Source organism: Dryobates pubescens, chromosome 29, assembly GCF_014839835.1.
Source record: "Dryobates pubescens isolate bDryPub1 chromosome 29, bDryPub1.pri, whole genome shotgun sequence".
Taxonomy (NCBI): Eukaryota; Metazoa; Chordata; class Aves; order Piciformes; family Picidae; genus Dryobates; species Dryobates pubescens.
This window is the reverse complement of record NC_071640.1, coordinates 5,195,714-5,211,749: the sequence shown is the minus strand read 5'-3', so window position 1 is coordinate 5,211,749 and position 16,036 is coordinate 5,195,714. Positions and strand designations below refer to the sequence as shown.

General features: G+C 42.7%; 1 protein-coding gene across 5 annotated transcripts in view; it reads left to right on the top strand.

The window, feature by feature from the left end:
• STRBP (spermatid perinuclear RNA binding protein) overlaps positions 1–15,124 on the top strand; it is a 62,770-nt gene extending 47,646 nt beyond the window's left edge. For 4 of the 5 annotated variants that reach the window (XM_054174448.1, XM_009907471.2, XM_054174447.1 and 1 more), the window contains exons 14-18: positions 109–243; positions 1,023–1,163; positions 5,488–5,611; positions 7,346–7,390; positions 10,639–10,931. In XM_054174448.1, coding sequence (XP_054030423.1) covers positions 109–243; positions 1,023–1,163; positions 5,488–5,611; positions 7,346–7,390; positions 10,639–10,715 — 522 coding nt within the window. In that variant the 3' untranslated portion in view covers positions 10,716–10,931. Of the gene's footprint in view, positions 1–108; positions 244–1,022; positions 1,164–5,487; positions 5,612–7,345; positions 7,391–10,638; positions 10,932–14,352 lie in introns of those variants that run through there. The other variant, XM_054174450.1, reaches the window with a different exon arrangement.
• Positions 15,125–16,036: the final 912 nt, after the last annotated feature.

Genomic DNA, 16,036 nt, shown 5'->3' with positions numbered 1-16,036 from the left:
GCTTGACACAGTGATAGTTCTGGCATTTTCTGAGAGGCTGGTCCTGTCAGTTTGTCTGCCTTTTGAAGAGATACAGGCTCTGAAGCAACATGATAAATGTCTCTCTAGGTAAGAACTCAGGGCCCTATACTCACAGCAAGTGGCAAAAACCCAGTGATGGAGCTCAATGAAAAAAGAAGAGGTCTGAAGTATGAGCTCATCTCTGAGACAGGCGGAAGTCATGACAAGCGCTTTGTGATGGAGGTGAGTGAAGCAGAGTTAGGAGCTGGTGGATGGGTTTATTAACAGTGCCTCAGTCTTTGGAGTTGCTTGCTGATACACTTCAGGTTTGTTTTGCTTTTGCAATGCACATCTGTGGTGGTGATGTTTGCAGGATTTTGTATCTTATTGCTGCTGTGATGATTAGACTGGGGAAAGGAATGAATGATTGTTACACTTCAGGAAAATACAACAAGAATTAAAACTGGATTCTGGCAGCCCCAAACTGTATCCTGTTATGACATGAGGAGAAAGAGGAAAGTAGAAGATCAACAGCTTGACAAAAATACCTGATTTGTGAGTTTTGCCAGATGTTACCAAGTGTAACATAGCCCCATGTCAGTGACCTGATTTGAATCTCCTGTTGCCAGCTTAGCAGGGATATTTGGAATGACTGTAGCAAAGGGTAAACTCATTTGATTTCTTCATTAGTGTGTTGAGAAGCTCAAGCACATTGGCTAAGTTCAGTACTAAACTGGTATGCTGGTCCTCTTTTAATTGCACTTGTTTGCAAATTCCTACTAACTGCAGTATAATGGTTCACAGGATCACTTAGGTTTCCTTCATCAGCATTATAAGCTAGAAACAGTAAAAATTTGTCACGTGGAAAACTGATGGTTTTGGGTTGGTTTGATTTTGTTGTTGGTTTGTGGTTTTTTTGTTTTTACTGCTGAAGTTCTTTATGGCTGGCACATCCTGATGCGTGGGTGCAGCATGGTATACCCAAGGATAAATACTAGGCATGAACATGTCTCAATTTTCAGGTAGAAGTAGACGGACAGAAGTTCAGAGGTGCAGGCCCAAACAAGAAAGTAGCAAAAGCAAGTGCTGCACTAGCAGCACTTGAAAAACTGTTTTCTGGGCCTAATGCAGCAAACAACAAGAAAAAGAAGATTCTTCCTCAGGTAAGAATTGTTACTTGCTTGTTTGTATCACTCTGTAATCACAGCTCTGGATTGTTTTATTGTACAGGATTGTCTACAGGAAGCAAGTGATTTCAGTCTCTCTTTTATGCACACATGTAAGGTTTCTGGTTTTATTTTGGTGTAATAATTATTGCAATATAATCTGATAGTTCAGACTGCATTGTGGTAAACGCAGTAGGAAGGAAGGCATGAAGAAAGAGGTGCCGCATAGCTAGAAGAAATTCAACAAGGTCAGCAGTCCAAGCAGTGATGATGTGGAAGTCTCTTGTGTTTCAGGCCGGAGCTATAGTGTGCTCCTTCAAGATGTAGTCATTTGCAGCCAGGTAAAGGCCTTCTCTCTGGACTCTTAGATTAGCTGAGAATTTATTTTTTTTGCACCTTTTCTGTGCCTTTTTCACATGAGCCATTTTGTGTGGTGAGCAAGACTTCTATAACAAAGTTTGGTCTTGTCCATTAGGTTTAATGACCTCAAATGATCTCTCAAATCTATTAAGGCCGAACAGAGCAGAAACTAATCACAGTATCACAGTAACTAAGGTTGGAAGAGACCCCAAGGATCATCAAGTCCAACCTGTTCCAACAGACCTCACAACTAGACCATGGCACCAAGTGCCACGTCCAATCTCCCCTTGAACACCTCCAGGGACGGCGACTCCACCACCTCCCTGGGCAGCCCATTCCAATGACGAATGACTCGCTCAGTGAAGAACTTTTTCCTCACCTCGAGTCTAAACCTCCCCTGGCACAACTTGAGACTGTGTCCCCTGAATCAACAGTGTTCTTCCTCCAAAGGACTACAGTGAACCAAGTCCCAAGGATTACAATTACAGGTTGGACTCGATGATCCTCGAGGTCTCTTCCAACCTTGGCAATACTGTGATACAATTTGTCTCTTTTGTGCAAATACATTAGAATTTTCTTGTGATTTCACTCTGGAGCAGAATTTATCATAAAATATACTTACAAAAGATAACAGTCAATTCTTGGCTTTGTTCTGTAACTAGTACATAGAATACATAGAATAAACCAGGTTGGAAGAGACCTTCAAGATCATCGCGTCCAACCCATCACCAATCCAACTCCGCCCAAGCAACTAACCCACAGCACCAAGCACCCTGTCAAGTCTTCTCCTAAAAACCTCCAGTGATGGCGACTCCACCACCTCCCCAGGCAGCCCATTCCAATGTGCAATCACTCTTTCTGTATAGAACTTTTTTCTAACATCCAGCCTGAACCTCCCCTGGCGCAGCCTGAGACTGTGTCCTCTTGTTCTGGTACTGCTTGCCTGGGAGAAGAGACCAACATCTGTCTGTCTACAACCTCCCTTCAGATAGTTGTAGAGAGTAATAAGGTCACCCCTGAGTCTCCTCTTCTCCAGGCTAAGCAACCCCAGCTCCCTCAGCCTCTCCTCGTAGGGCTTATGTTCCAAACCCCTCACCAACTTTGTTGCTCTTCTCTGGACTCGTTCCAGCAAGTCAACATCCTTCCTAAACTGAGGGGCCCAGAACTGGACACAGTGCTCGAGGTGCGGCCTAACCAGTGCAGTGTACAGGGGCAGAATGACCTCCCTGCTCCTGCTGGCCACACTGTTCCTGATGCAGGCCAGGATGCCATTGGCCCTCTTAGCTGCCTGGGCACACTGCAGGCTCATGTTCAGTCTACCGTCAACCAGCACCCCCAGGTCCCTCTCAGCCTGACTGCTCTCAGCCACTCTGACCCCAGCCTGTAGCTCTGCATGGGGTTGCTGTGGCCAATGTGCAGAACCCGGCACTTGGATGTGTTAAATCTCATGCCGTTGGACTCTGCCCAACTGCCCAGCCTGTCGAGGTCCCTCTGCAGAGCCTCTCTACCCTCCAGCAGATCAACTCCTGCCCCCAGCTTGGTGTCATCAGCAAATTTACTGATGATGGACTCGATGCCCTCGTCCAGATCATCAATAAAGATGTTAAAGAGCATGGGGCCCAGCACTGATCCCTGGGGCACCCCACTGGTGACTGGCTGCCAGCTGGATGTGGCACCATTCACTACCACTCTCTGGGCTCGGCCCTCCAGCCAGTTCCTAACCCATCGCAGTGTGGTCCCATCCAAGCCATGGGCTGACAGCTTGGCCAGGAGCTTGCTATGGGGAACGGTGTCAAAGGCCTTGCTGAGGTCCAGGTAGACTACATCCACAGGCCTCCCCACATCCACCAGGCGGGTCACCTGATCATAGAAGGAGATCAGGTTGGTCAGGCAGGACCTGCCCTTCCTAAACCCATGCTGGTTGGGCCTGATCCCTTGGCCATCCTCTAAGTGTTGTGTGATTGCACTCAGGATGACCTGCTCCATAATCTTTCCTGGTACTGAGGTCAGGCTGACAGGCCTGTAATTCCCTGGCTCATCCAACCGGCCCTTCTTGTGGATGGGTACCACGTTGGCCAGCTTCCAGTCAGCTGGGATCTCTCCAGTGAGCCAGGACTGATGAAAAATAATGGAGAGTGGTTTGGCCAGCTCATCTGCCAGCTCTCTCAGCACCCTAGGATGGATCCCATCTGGTCCCATGGACTTGTGGGGGTCCAAGCTGCTGAGGAGAGCTCCTATCACTTGCTCATGGAACAAAGGGAAACCATGCAGCTCCCTGGCTCCCTCTGCCAGTTCTGCAGGCCAGCTGTCTGGTAGACGTTCTTTCCAGGTAGTAAAAACTGAGGTAAAGAAGGTGTTAAGTACCTCTGCCTTTTCCTCATCCTGTGTTACAACATTTCCTTCTATGTCAACCAAGGAGTGGAGGTTGTCCCTGCCCTTCCTCTTGCTATTAATATATTTATAGAAGGACTTTTTGTTGTCCTTCACATCAGAGGCCAGTTTAAGTTCCAAATATGCTTTTGCCTCCCTAATTTTCCTCCTACATGCCCTAGCAACCTCTTTAAACATTCCATGGGTTGCCTCACCTTTCTTCCAAAGATGATACACCCTCTTTTTTTCCCTTAGTTCAATTAAAAGTTCATTACACAGCCAGGCTGGCCGTCTGCCCCGGCGGCTCCTCTTCCGGCACATTGGCACAGCCTGCTCCTGAGCCTTCATCAGCTCTTTCTTGAAGCAGGTCCAGCCCTCCTGGACCCCTTTATTTTTAAGGGCTTTCTCCCAAGGAACCCTCTGAATTGTTTCCTTGAGCAACCTGAAGTCCGCCCTCCGGAAGTCCAGAGTGGAGGTCTTCTTGCTGGCCCTCTTAGCTTGACTGAATACTGAAAATTCTATTATTTCATGGTCACTGGCCCCTAAACAGCCTCCGACCACCACATCACCCACCAGCCCTTCCCTGTTGGTGAAGAGGAGGTCAAGCAAAGCCTTGCCCCTGGTAGGCTCACGCAGCACCTGGGATAAGAAGCTGTCCTCCATGCAGTCTAAGAACCTCCTAGACTGCCTCCTCTCTGCTGTGTTGAGATCCCAGCAGATGTCAGTAAGTCCTCTCCATTTCACCAAGACCTTTGGTTAGGAGTATTTCAGTCTCTCTTACTGTGTACAAAGTGTACTGAATGAGAAAAACGCTACCTCACAGGGCAGTGTTCAAACATGCACTGTTAAGATATGAAAACAACTTCTCTCTGATTTTTCTTTTGTTGTTGTTCGTGAGTTCTTTTTTCAGTAGGTCAATGATGGCAGTAACAGCCAAACTTGTCTTTGAAATACCTGGGATTTGTTTGGGTTTGTTTTCAGGGAGCAGTCAGAGTATCTAGTAGAGCAAAGCTTTGCTCTAATGCATGTAACTCCTTGCTGCTCTTTCACTTGTAAGTGGTGACAGTGGGAAGAGGCAGGTGGCATTCTGTTGAGGTTAGGTTGCCAGGGGGTGGTTAATTGTCTTTGGGGTGAAATCCTGACCCTGATGAAGTTATGTGGGTTCAGAATGGTAGGAGAGAAGCAAAGACAATGCTGTAGACAGAGAAGTGTGTAAGGAGTTGGGAAAGAGCAGTGAGGCAGAGCAGAGAGAAGGGCAGAAGCCACATGTGTTGATGCCCAGGCAGCCAGAAGGGAGGTGAATAATGAGCAGCCTGAGCATGCTGAGCCAGGGCTGAGCAAAGGGAGCATGCAGGCCTTGGTGCATGCTGCTGTGCGCTGCAGGCAGTGACCTGGCAAGGGACCTGCTTGGTTTCTGTCAGTCAGACTCCTTAGGACAGCACTTCTCCAGTCTGTACTCTGCCTTCAGCAAGGCTGGCTCATTAAGCATGTTTAAAGGGATTTTTCAGATGGTGGTTTAATGCAGATGGCCTTGTCTCTCCAGCAACACTGTTTCACTCTCTGAACTGCTGCCTTTTGATTTTCTGAGCAGACAAAAGGGGTTGTCAATACAGCTGTTTCTGCAGCAGTCCAGGCTGTTCGAGGCAGAGGACGAGGTGCTTTAACACGAGGGGCATTTGTTGGGGCAGCTGCTGCTACTGGATACATAACACCAGGTAAGGCACGGCACTGATAACTAGGAGTTTAACTTCTGTCTGCTGGGGTGTTCTTGTCCATGCATGTCAGTCACCTGTGCAACTATTACTTCTGCTTTAATTGTCTGAGACAAAGCAGAAAGGAGAATTCATAGGGCTTTAAATGGGAGCTGAAAAGCTGGTGCTACCTGTCCTTTGAGTGTACAACTTGAAGCTGAGTGTACACAGCACAGTTATGGGCAGAATGGCTTTACTGGCTTTCTTGTTTTACGTCTTCATAGTTCAGTGCCATGGCACAATTCCCAGGTCTCTTCTTAGCTAAGAACCTCCTGGATCATGTGTCCTTTAGCATTAGCTTTCCCAAGAAACCCTTGTTGAGCTTAAGTTGGTATGTTCTAAAGTCACTGTGCTCCCAGAAACTTTCTGCATGAATTGCATATGAGCAGAGCATCTGTAAGTAGCTTCTGTGGTGGCCAAAAAAAACCCCCAAACAAAATGAAAGAATTTCTTTTCATGCTTTGGCTGATGATAGTTCATCATCCCCACTGCATTGCTGTGAGTAGCAGAAACGTCTTTTGAAATCCAAGGGCCTTCTGGTTCACATTTATCCTTGGTGCTTACCATACAAAACAGGTGAGTGCCTGACCAGGGTATCTCATGGCTTGTTTGTTAGGGCAGATTGGCACCCATCAAAACTGTTCCAGCTTGAAGAGCTGAAGTGCTCAGCTACTACTAGCTGAGGGCTAGTGTAGGGCTTCTTGTTGTGTTGTTTTGCTTTTAAAATATAAGCCACATAGGGTGTAAGGCATTAAAATGTAAACCTAAGAAAACCAATGAAATGCTGACTATCCCCTTTGTTTTAAAAGTTCATTTTTCTTTGTGACTGTGCAACATGCCTGAGGCTTGCAGCTGATGTGAAGGGAATCTAGACATTGTTTTTACTTGGAATAAGAACCACAGATTTGCAAGAATGAGCTGCTGGAGATTCCTTAGTCAAAGCAATCTCAACAGCTTCTCAAAAATAGAACTTGTATTCCTCACGCTTTGATTTTCAGATTACCCTCATGAGCTCTTACACCCTTTAGTGGTTCACACATGCTAATAGCACAGCCCTTTTGGTTGGTAGATCTGCTTCCTGGCACAGCTGACCATGTTATCTTCGTTGTTCCTGTATATTCATGTAATTATAAGTATTAAAAACCAGTGATTCATTTTTAATGGCTGTTAACATTGTTTTTGGAACTGTCTTCCTGCCTGAGGAGTCATTTATGAGACAGTGGAACCTGCCAGGGGCATGCTTCTTGCCAGCATGGAATTACTCCAGAAACAAGTTTAGTTTCCCAGTTGTAGTTGTTAAGCTCTTACTGGCCTTAGCCTTCACAGATTATATCTCTTCATCCCCTGTTCTTCTCAGAAACTTCTTGCTCTTTGTGATGGACACAAGCAATCCCACAGGGGGGCGAAAAGTAAAGCTTTCATGAACTACTGAGAAAACACTAAGGAAACAAAATATGGACTTTAACTCTCTGATGCTGAGGCTTAACAAGGTCATTGTGTAGCTTGTTCTTCAAGCCACCACGCAGAAGGATTTTTGTGTTTTTAGCAATGTTTAGATGTATCAGAGTGAGTTTTCAGTTGTAATGTGATCCTGCTTCACGTACCAGGAGGGGTCCCTTCTTGTTCGTTGGTGTGCAAACACTAATTGCCTTCAGACACTGGAGGAAATGAAATCCTTCCCCTCTCTTTGTGTTGCAGGCTATGGAGCACCGTACGGCTACAGCACAGCTGCGCCAGCTTACGGTATGTATAGCCCAGTAATTCACAAAGTAGAAATGGCACAGAAACTGTTGTGGCAGGCCAAATGTGGCAGTCCAAGGAGAAATTCAGAGAGATGAAAGCTTTTAAACCATGACAACAACAACACTTATGCCATAACCTTGTGGTTCTTTTTTGGTTGGAGTAGCTTTTTTGCCTATGCTTTGCCTGATTTGTGGAAGGACTGCTTGTTCTAATTGCCTGTTCCCTTTCCTACTGAAACCAAATTGAAGTAGTTTCCTTACTTTTTACAGCCAATCTGTGCTCCATTCAAAGACTACCGAAGGGCCTATTTCAGGATCTCTGACCCGTGTTTATCTAAATGGCATTACAGTTACATGGGTGAAATGTTTGTCCCTAAGTCTGAGTGGCTTGTGGACAAAGCTGCCTTAATGCCATCAACTCCATGAAGCCCACATGCATATACACACCCTCAGCCCCCCTGCAGGCTAAAATACTGCCGCTTGGGACAAGCAGAATGGTTTTGGTGTAGCTTGTACTGTTAGCCATCAGATTGCAAGGAAGCTAGGCCATGGTAATTTGCCACAATGCTTTTTACTAAGAATCATAGTGATAATAGGCTGGCAAAGCACTGGTTCCACAAAGATTGTAAAATAAGCTGATAATCAGAGAGTTATGATGGAAGGGTTTTTATTAACTCAGCTTTTCCCTACCCACTGGCTGCTTTTTATGCTAGACTAACAATGCATACCTCTAACTGGCCCTTTTGGTTACTTTGAATGAGGTTTATGTGGCAATGGGAGCAGAGCAGTTTGGAGTCAGTGATATGTGCTGGCACACACAAAGCAAGCCCATCAGAACCAGTCCCACTGTCCTGTCACAGGGACTGGGTGGAAGTCTGCCACTCAATTGACAAGCCGAGTATGTTTCAAGGCCTCCAGATTTTCATGTGGGAAATTGAGCCTGTATGTTGCCCTTAATTTTTGAGCATTTGTAATAATTTTTCCTCTCAAATTTGTATAACTTGGACAATGCCAACTCCTCTGATAGCATTATAAAAGTTAATGGTATTTTGAAAGGTGGACTTAGTCACTTTTTGAGAGGTGTGGGCTCTGAACAGTGGAAGAATGTTGCTGCTCTATTGAAAAAGTTCACATTGCTTGACTAAGACCAGCTGGTCCTATTCTGTACTGCTGCAGTGCAAAGGGGAAGGAGACTGGGCCCACAGACTGCACTCCCAGTGCAGAATTCTCCCCTCCAAATTGAAACAAACCTCTCTAGTGTTAGAGCTCCTCCCTGCTGACTGGCCAAGCGCTTTGACAGCCCAGCAGCTGACTGGCCCTCTGACTGTGCTCTCTGTGCTGCCTTCTGTGTTGCATTACATGAGGATCAGTTAGGTGTTGTCTCCAAGAAAAACAAAAGGAAATTTAGTGTGGAGTTCATTTTATGGTGTGGGTTTTTTATAAAAATCCTTTGGCTTCTTGCAAGCTGTAGTTATGGATTAGCACGAAGATGAGTGGTATCTGCATGTAGGTGCTTCCACAGACAGAGGCACACAGTGCCATCTTTCCCCTGCTGAAGAAAAAACTACAATTGTTACCAACTTCCCTTGCAGATGGATTATTATTTTTTAAATTTTTTTAAAAATTCATTCTTTCTGTCTGTGGGGTTTTTCCTTTTTCTTTCATGGTGCCTATTTGATTGGCTGAAATTGAGCCAGCAGTGTGCCCAAGTGGCCAAGAAGGCCAATGGCATCCTGGCCTATATAAAGAATAGTGTGGCCAGCAGGAGCAGGGAAATCATTGTGCCCCTGTACTCAGCACTGGTTAGGCCACACTGTGAGTCCTGTGTCTACTTCTGGGCTTCTCAATCTAAGAAGGACATTGAGACTCTTGAACGTGTCCAGAGATGGGCAACGAGGCTGGGGAGAGGCCTTGAGCACAGCCCTGTGAGGAGAGGCTGAGGGAGCTGGGGTTGTTTAGCCTGGAGAAGAGGAGGCTCAGGGGAGACCTTATTGCTGTCTACAACTACCTGAAGAGAGGTTGTAGCCAGGTGGGGGTTGGTCTCTTCTCCCAAGCAACCAGCACCAGAATAAGAGGACACAGTCTCAAGCTGTGCCAGGGGAAGTTTAGGCTGGAGGTGAGGAGAATCTCTCTGTGAAGAACTGTTGTTAGCTGTTGGAATGGGCTGCCCAGGGAGGTGGTGGAGTCCCCATCCCTGGAGGTGTTCAAGAGGGGACTGGACGTGGCACTTGGTAGTCGTGAGGTCTTGGGTGACAGGTTGGACTTGATGATCTTTGAGGTCTCTTCCAACCTTATTGATTCTATGATTATGATTCTATTTTTGGATCTGGATTTGAATCACTCAGCTGTGTGTATATGACATACCACTGACTTCAAAGCACTCTGGAATATTCTGAATGCTCCCATTTTTCACATAACGAGTTTGTTTTTAATGTCTTATGATTGTGATGCGAAGTACTGGGATAATGCTTTTTGGCTGTAAGGTAAACATGTCTCTTTGCCTTTGTAAGCTGTTGCATGTTGGGAAACTTCACTTTGATCATCTGGTGCTCTGGAATACCTGCTGTTGCTGCTTTGTGATTTTTAAATGGATACATAGGTTAAATACTAGAATTTAACTAGGCAAGATTAAAAACCCAAACAAACACTTAATTGTGCAGAAGTTTGCGAGGCCACAAGAACTCTGTAATCATGAAATCAGGCAGATATTAATCTTTCCAGATTGGCCACTGCAGATTTGCCCCAGGAGAGGAAATGCAGAATAATGAATCAGCTACAGAATGTACTGTAGGTGCTTGATTTTTGGCTGACCTACCTGGATGCTTATCAAAACTGCTGAACAGCTTCCCTGTGACTTCTGTTAAGCGCAGCAGTGCCTGTTTGGAATATCTGTAATTGTAACTGGCCTGTGAAATTAACTCAGGACCTAGAATGAGATAGTAGAGATTAATTATTATAAAGATAATGAAGTAGAGCCTCAAGTCCATATACACACTCTGCTTTTGAGAACATTGCTTACTTTAATTTTACCAAACACCAGGACAGAAATAACAGCAAACTTTAAGCTAACCATCTGTTTGAGACAGCATGAAGTGTTGAAGTGTTACTGTTTATGGGACTCTGCACCCTAAAGTCACATTGACTGACTGATCTGGAAAAGGTTAATGAGAACACTACTGTTAAGCTCTTACTTGACTTTCTTGGATCATTGAACTTATTTGGAGTCCTCTCCCTTTCTTCTCTCTGTAGGTTTACCCAAGAGAATGGTTCTGTTACCAGTTATGAAATTCCCAACTTATCCTGTTCCCCACTACTCATTCTTTTAGCAAATGGCAGAAGCTAATTCCTATTGATTGAACAACACAGTACAGTACAGAATGTTAGAAGAAAAAAAAAAAAAAGCCTTTTTATCCTGTTTTCTTTGAACACATACTTGAGCAAAGTCATTTGTAAAGAAACATCTTTTTCCTACTTTTTGATTTTAACAAAAATGCAAATTTAGTTCTCTAAAACTTGAAAGAAAAAAAAAACAAAACAAAAAACAAAAAGAAACACAAACAAAAAACCAACAACAACAATGTTCTGTGAAATGTTACCTCATTTTCAAATAACTTATACCAGCCTTCTGTTATAGGGAAGAACTAGAAGCTTAAATCTTACGTTTTAAATGAAGTATCCGATTATGTAAAATTAAATTTGTGAAGGATGTATAGAATATAAAACACTGATCACAAATAAACTGTTTTGTTGTAACACAAGAGTACTGCCTGTTTCCTAATGCAGTCACACAGATTCAGTCAATGACCTGTGCTTGTTGTAGGGTTTATTAAATGCAGGGCATAGTTCTTTAAACAGTAAAACCTAAACATTAAAGAAACCCCAAACCCACACAATAGGAACTTTACAGTTAACATTTAACTTTGTAAATATGGTGTGTAATAAACTTAGTACAATCTGGGTTAAAAATACTGTTTTATCTTTTTTTTAATATGTAGTTAAGCATCAGTACCTGAGTTTCATGACAACCTTTAAGATCAGCATACTGTGACTTTAGACACAGTCTTAATGATTCAAGAAGGCTTTTCACTTGGACACAAAATACTGAAAACCAAACAAAGGGAATTAATCTTAGACTGTCTCTCTGTAGGTTGCATTCTGTGAAATCAGTATTAAACAAAGTTCCCATAGAAGGACTCTTGCATGTAATCACAGGGACACACAGTTAAGTCTGTATTGCCCAGAGAAAGGACAACAATAATATTACAACCGGGTTCTTGAGAGCTCAAAAAGCTGCTTGTTTTCCTTTCTTTTATTGTTTTTCTTTTTTTTTTAAGGAAAAAAAAATGAAAAAGAAATTGCACTTGTTCTTGTGGCCTTCTTCACACTTAAGATTTTGTGCCCACCCTTGATTTTCCATCCACTATTTCTACAGAAAGCATTTTAGTCGTCAATCATATATTAAAACAAAGGGTTCTCCTTTTCCCCCCCTTACATTTACAAGAATCTAAAGCAGCAACAAGGTCCCCATGAAAACTTGCTATTTAATTGTCCCAGTTCTTGTTGAGTGCTGCTGTGAAAAGTGACACACTTCAGCCATAGGCCAGTACTTTTCTAAGGATTGGTGCTCGAACTGAAAGAATCCTCTTTCTGCTGAGGAGCGTGTGGAATTCAGGATGGGCCCCCAGCTCCATGCTGTCTCTCTTTTGTAGATTTCAGCATAGAAGTAGCTGTGGGCTCTACCAAGGGACTCGACAGTCTTTATTAAGGTATCACCCCACAAAATAAGCAGCATTGGTGGTTGCACTTCTCTACTCAGACCTCACCTGTTGCTTCTCAGTAGGTTTGCTTTAATTCGTGCTCTTTAAAAGATTGCCTTACACACTCTGTTCTCTAACAGACTCTGCTGCTGAGGCAGGGGGAGCTTTATATATATGAAGAGGGTTTAAGAATGGTCCTTCAAAGCAATGTAAAGTTCCTCCTCTCCTATGCCCCCCATTATAGGGAAAGAAATACTAGAAAAGCTTAATAAGGGGTGGCTTATATAACAAGCTGCTTTTCTTGGAATTAACTGCAAATGCTATTCTTAAGCTAAGTATTTGTGCTTAGGAATGTCTTTATACCTTAAAGGTTTTTCTTCTGCCCTAGCTCTTGCTTTCATTTGGTGTTGGTGGTACTTTAATAAAAAAAATGCAGCTCTCTTGACAAGTAGTGGTGAGCCTGCTGTCATCATCCACATGGTAGCGTTGAAACGAAGAGCAAGGTCTTGGGGATGTAGTCAAATTGAGTGGTGCTCAGAAACCACGGATACATTTTGCTGGCCTATGGATGAAAGGAAGCCATCACAGAGCAGAAAAAGCATGGCTGATAAAAGCCCATTTTTGTTAATTAAATATTCATTAAAGGAATCTTTCCTCTGCACACTTTCCCACTCACCCCTCTCTTTTGGAGCTCCCCTGATTGGCAACTGTTTGTAGTTTTCAGTTTTTATTTTGTTTGGTTGGTTGGTTGGTTTTTTCTTTCTTTATGGTTTTGTTTTCTTTAGTTTGGTTGTTTTTTAATGCCCAGCTTTGTAAAATTTCAAACATTCTCTGAATCAATTCCATCCAACGAACATTTGTAAGCCAAAGAAACTTGTTCTTATTTCAGAACCAAGGAGGGCGCTATGCTCTTTTCCAACATGATGGCAGTCATTGCAGATGATTTATAGAAGTCCTTTTTTGTTACTTCTTTTTTTTGGTCATTTGTTGGGAGTTACTAACCACAGTGTAAACTTGCCCCTTCCTCCCCCCCTGCCCTTGCTGCATATTTTACATTTCTCTGCTTTACTGAAAATATGAATGAGCTGTCAGTTCTTTGTTTAGAAAGTGGTAACCTTGGAAGTGTTAGATGTTTCAATACCTTCAAAGAATTCAAAGTGCCCATTGTACAATGAAAATTCCACTTGCAGCTGAAAGAGCAGAGAAATTTAAGTGGAGCTTTAGCTTCAGCCAGTCTCTGAAATTAACATGAAGTTTTTGCTTCTCTGCTCTTCTCCCACTGTAGGTGGTTTTTTCATTGACAGTCCCTATTGCCAGCCTCTCAGCATCGCACCTTTTATTATTCACTTGGGCCCTCAAGATTTCTTCTCTGACTTCTAGAACCATCAGGTTGTGTGGCTCCAAATGGCATTTTGTACATGTCCTAAAAGCAAGAACAAACATGGCTCGTTTTGAGGTTTCTCAACTTCAGACATTGAATCTGAGCTTTTTTTTCTCCCCCCCGCACTTCTTGAACTTTGTTCCATGTGATGAAAAGCAATACTTACTCCAAGCCACAGTCCTTTCTTTGGGTACATAGCAATATATGTGTATATACTTATGGTTATTTCTTGACACTAAAAGGAAAATACAGGCGTGTCAGGGCGGGGGGGGGAAACCAATAGCCAAAATAACAAACAAAACCTAGCGGAGTGCCTGCTTTAAGAGGTGAATCCTATTTTAAGTCCTTCAGAATTTTACTACTGTGACTGTAATATCTGCATGTTTCCAATGAAAATTGCTACAAAGACTTAAAAGACTTACATTGGCCCCCTTGAAGCAGTAGTGCTTTGTGCCGTTGTGCATGACGACAGACATGAAATGTAGCAAAAAGGCAGAAGAAAAATAGAATATATTTTTTTTCCAAAAATCTAAATTATATATTCTTTCTCTCTCTGTGTCTCTTCCCTACATTATTAATATGAGGCACAAAAAGGGGAGTCCAAATGCAGTTCAAAAACCTTTGCTGCTCTAAATTTACTGAGGTGGTTTTTTTTTTCTCTTCAATATTTGTATGTTGATATTTTGAGATTGTGAATCAGCAATAACTGAAAGGTGAATGTTTTTTAAATGGTATTGGAACATCTGTATGTTGCAGCTTAAGACTTTTAAGCAGTTTTCAGCAGGTTAATACCACTTTATTCTCATTCTCTCTGGACCTTCATAGCCATATGCACTTGTATAAAATAAGCAGAAATGTAGTGACTGTAAGCTGAGATCGTGATATAAAAGGTAAGAGATTTTATTTTCAGCTTAAAGAATATTTTTTATTGCTTTTTTTCTACAAATCTCATATACCTGTGACAATCTTGTAAATGGCACGTTTTTATTATGTCTTGTTTAACTAAATGTTGAAACAGGTACTAGGTCTAATTCCAGCTTTGTATTTTCCAAGGCCACTTCAAATACTCCAGTTGAAAAAAAAAGATTACTTAACACTTTAAAGAAATGGTTTGCTTTTATCAACAGACTGTTCTCCTTCAAGTATTTTCTCTTGTGTAGCATAGAAAGCTGTTTTGATACTGCTGTGTGTCAGGCACTGCACTCCTTGTGTACCTGTAGAAAACATTTGGGTGGGTGCCACAGGTGTGGCCACACTGTGGTTGTAGGTACGTGGAATAAAAATGAGAAGTGGAACCTGTAATATTCTCTAACTAATGCAGAGAGAAATTATTTCCCTAAACTGTTAAGCTAAAATCCAAATGAAGAATGAAAATCTTTGATATTACAGTTAAAATCTGCAGAGATCAAAGTGCATCAGGCCAAATTAATTAATCAAGCAGCCAGGTTTGCTTTCCTCTTGCGGGTGCAGTGGGATGAGAGGAAGGCAGGCGGGTAGTGATTTAACTCTGCAGGAGTAATTTGCTTAGCTCTGGTTTTCTAAAGCTAGAAACTAGGATACAGCCATCCATAAAGAAATCTTTTCTTTTTTTTTTTCAGTTCTGTAGTAAATGTTTTAACAACTATTTTACTTGGATTAAAATTGTTTTGGATTATGGCCTATATGGTGCACGTGATTTGTGTAGTTTTAAATTACTAGAGGGTTTTTTTATTTGCCTTTCTATAACCTTGCGTTATGCAAAGTTGCATAGTACGGTACTGCCCAACTGCAGTACTTGCAGTACTTGAAGTTGCTGGAAACAACTCTTTTTGTATAAAAATGGTTAAAAAAATTAAAAAAAAAAAATAAATACAAAAGGGAGGACGTTGGTGATGATGTATTTGCATTTTAGGGTCTCATTTCAGAGACAGAAGCATAACAGTCCCCTGGATGATCAGTTTATAGCGATGTAAAACAGGAAAACACTTGGTACGAGATATGTTGTAGTATATTGGGCCCAAAGCTTCTTGTTTTGCAGCAAAATATAGCAGCAAAATAAGCTCTTATTTCATTTCAATATTAAAACATCAGATTCACTAAATTACTGCATGTGTAGGTTATCCATAAGTCAGGATATGCCTGGATAAAAATCATAGGCTGATCTAGAAAAAGAGCTGTTAAATATTGTTAGCTTTGCTACTGTGGGCAGAATCCTGACCTTGCAAGTGGCCTATAGATTTGCACCTGGGGAAATGTCCTGAAGGAACTGTACCAGTGGCCTGCCCATGAAAGCACAGAACCATTTGACTACACTTGTAGGGGCAACTGATGAGCCATCAGAACATCCTTCCATTCCATGGGGCAGATTCTTATCTGCTATCATTTTCAAGGTGCAAACCTGGGGCTTGGTCTGAAGCTCACTTAAAATTCAATTAATTCTTTCAGCCTGTCAGGCTAAGCAGTCCTGATAGAGGAGCAGCAGGCTGCTCTGTTTCCTTCAGCAGACAGTATTTTATACACGTCAGGGCAA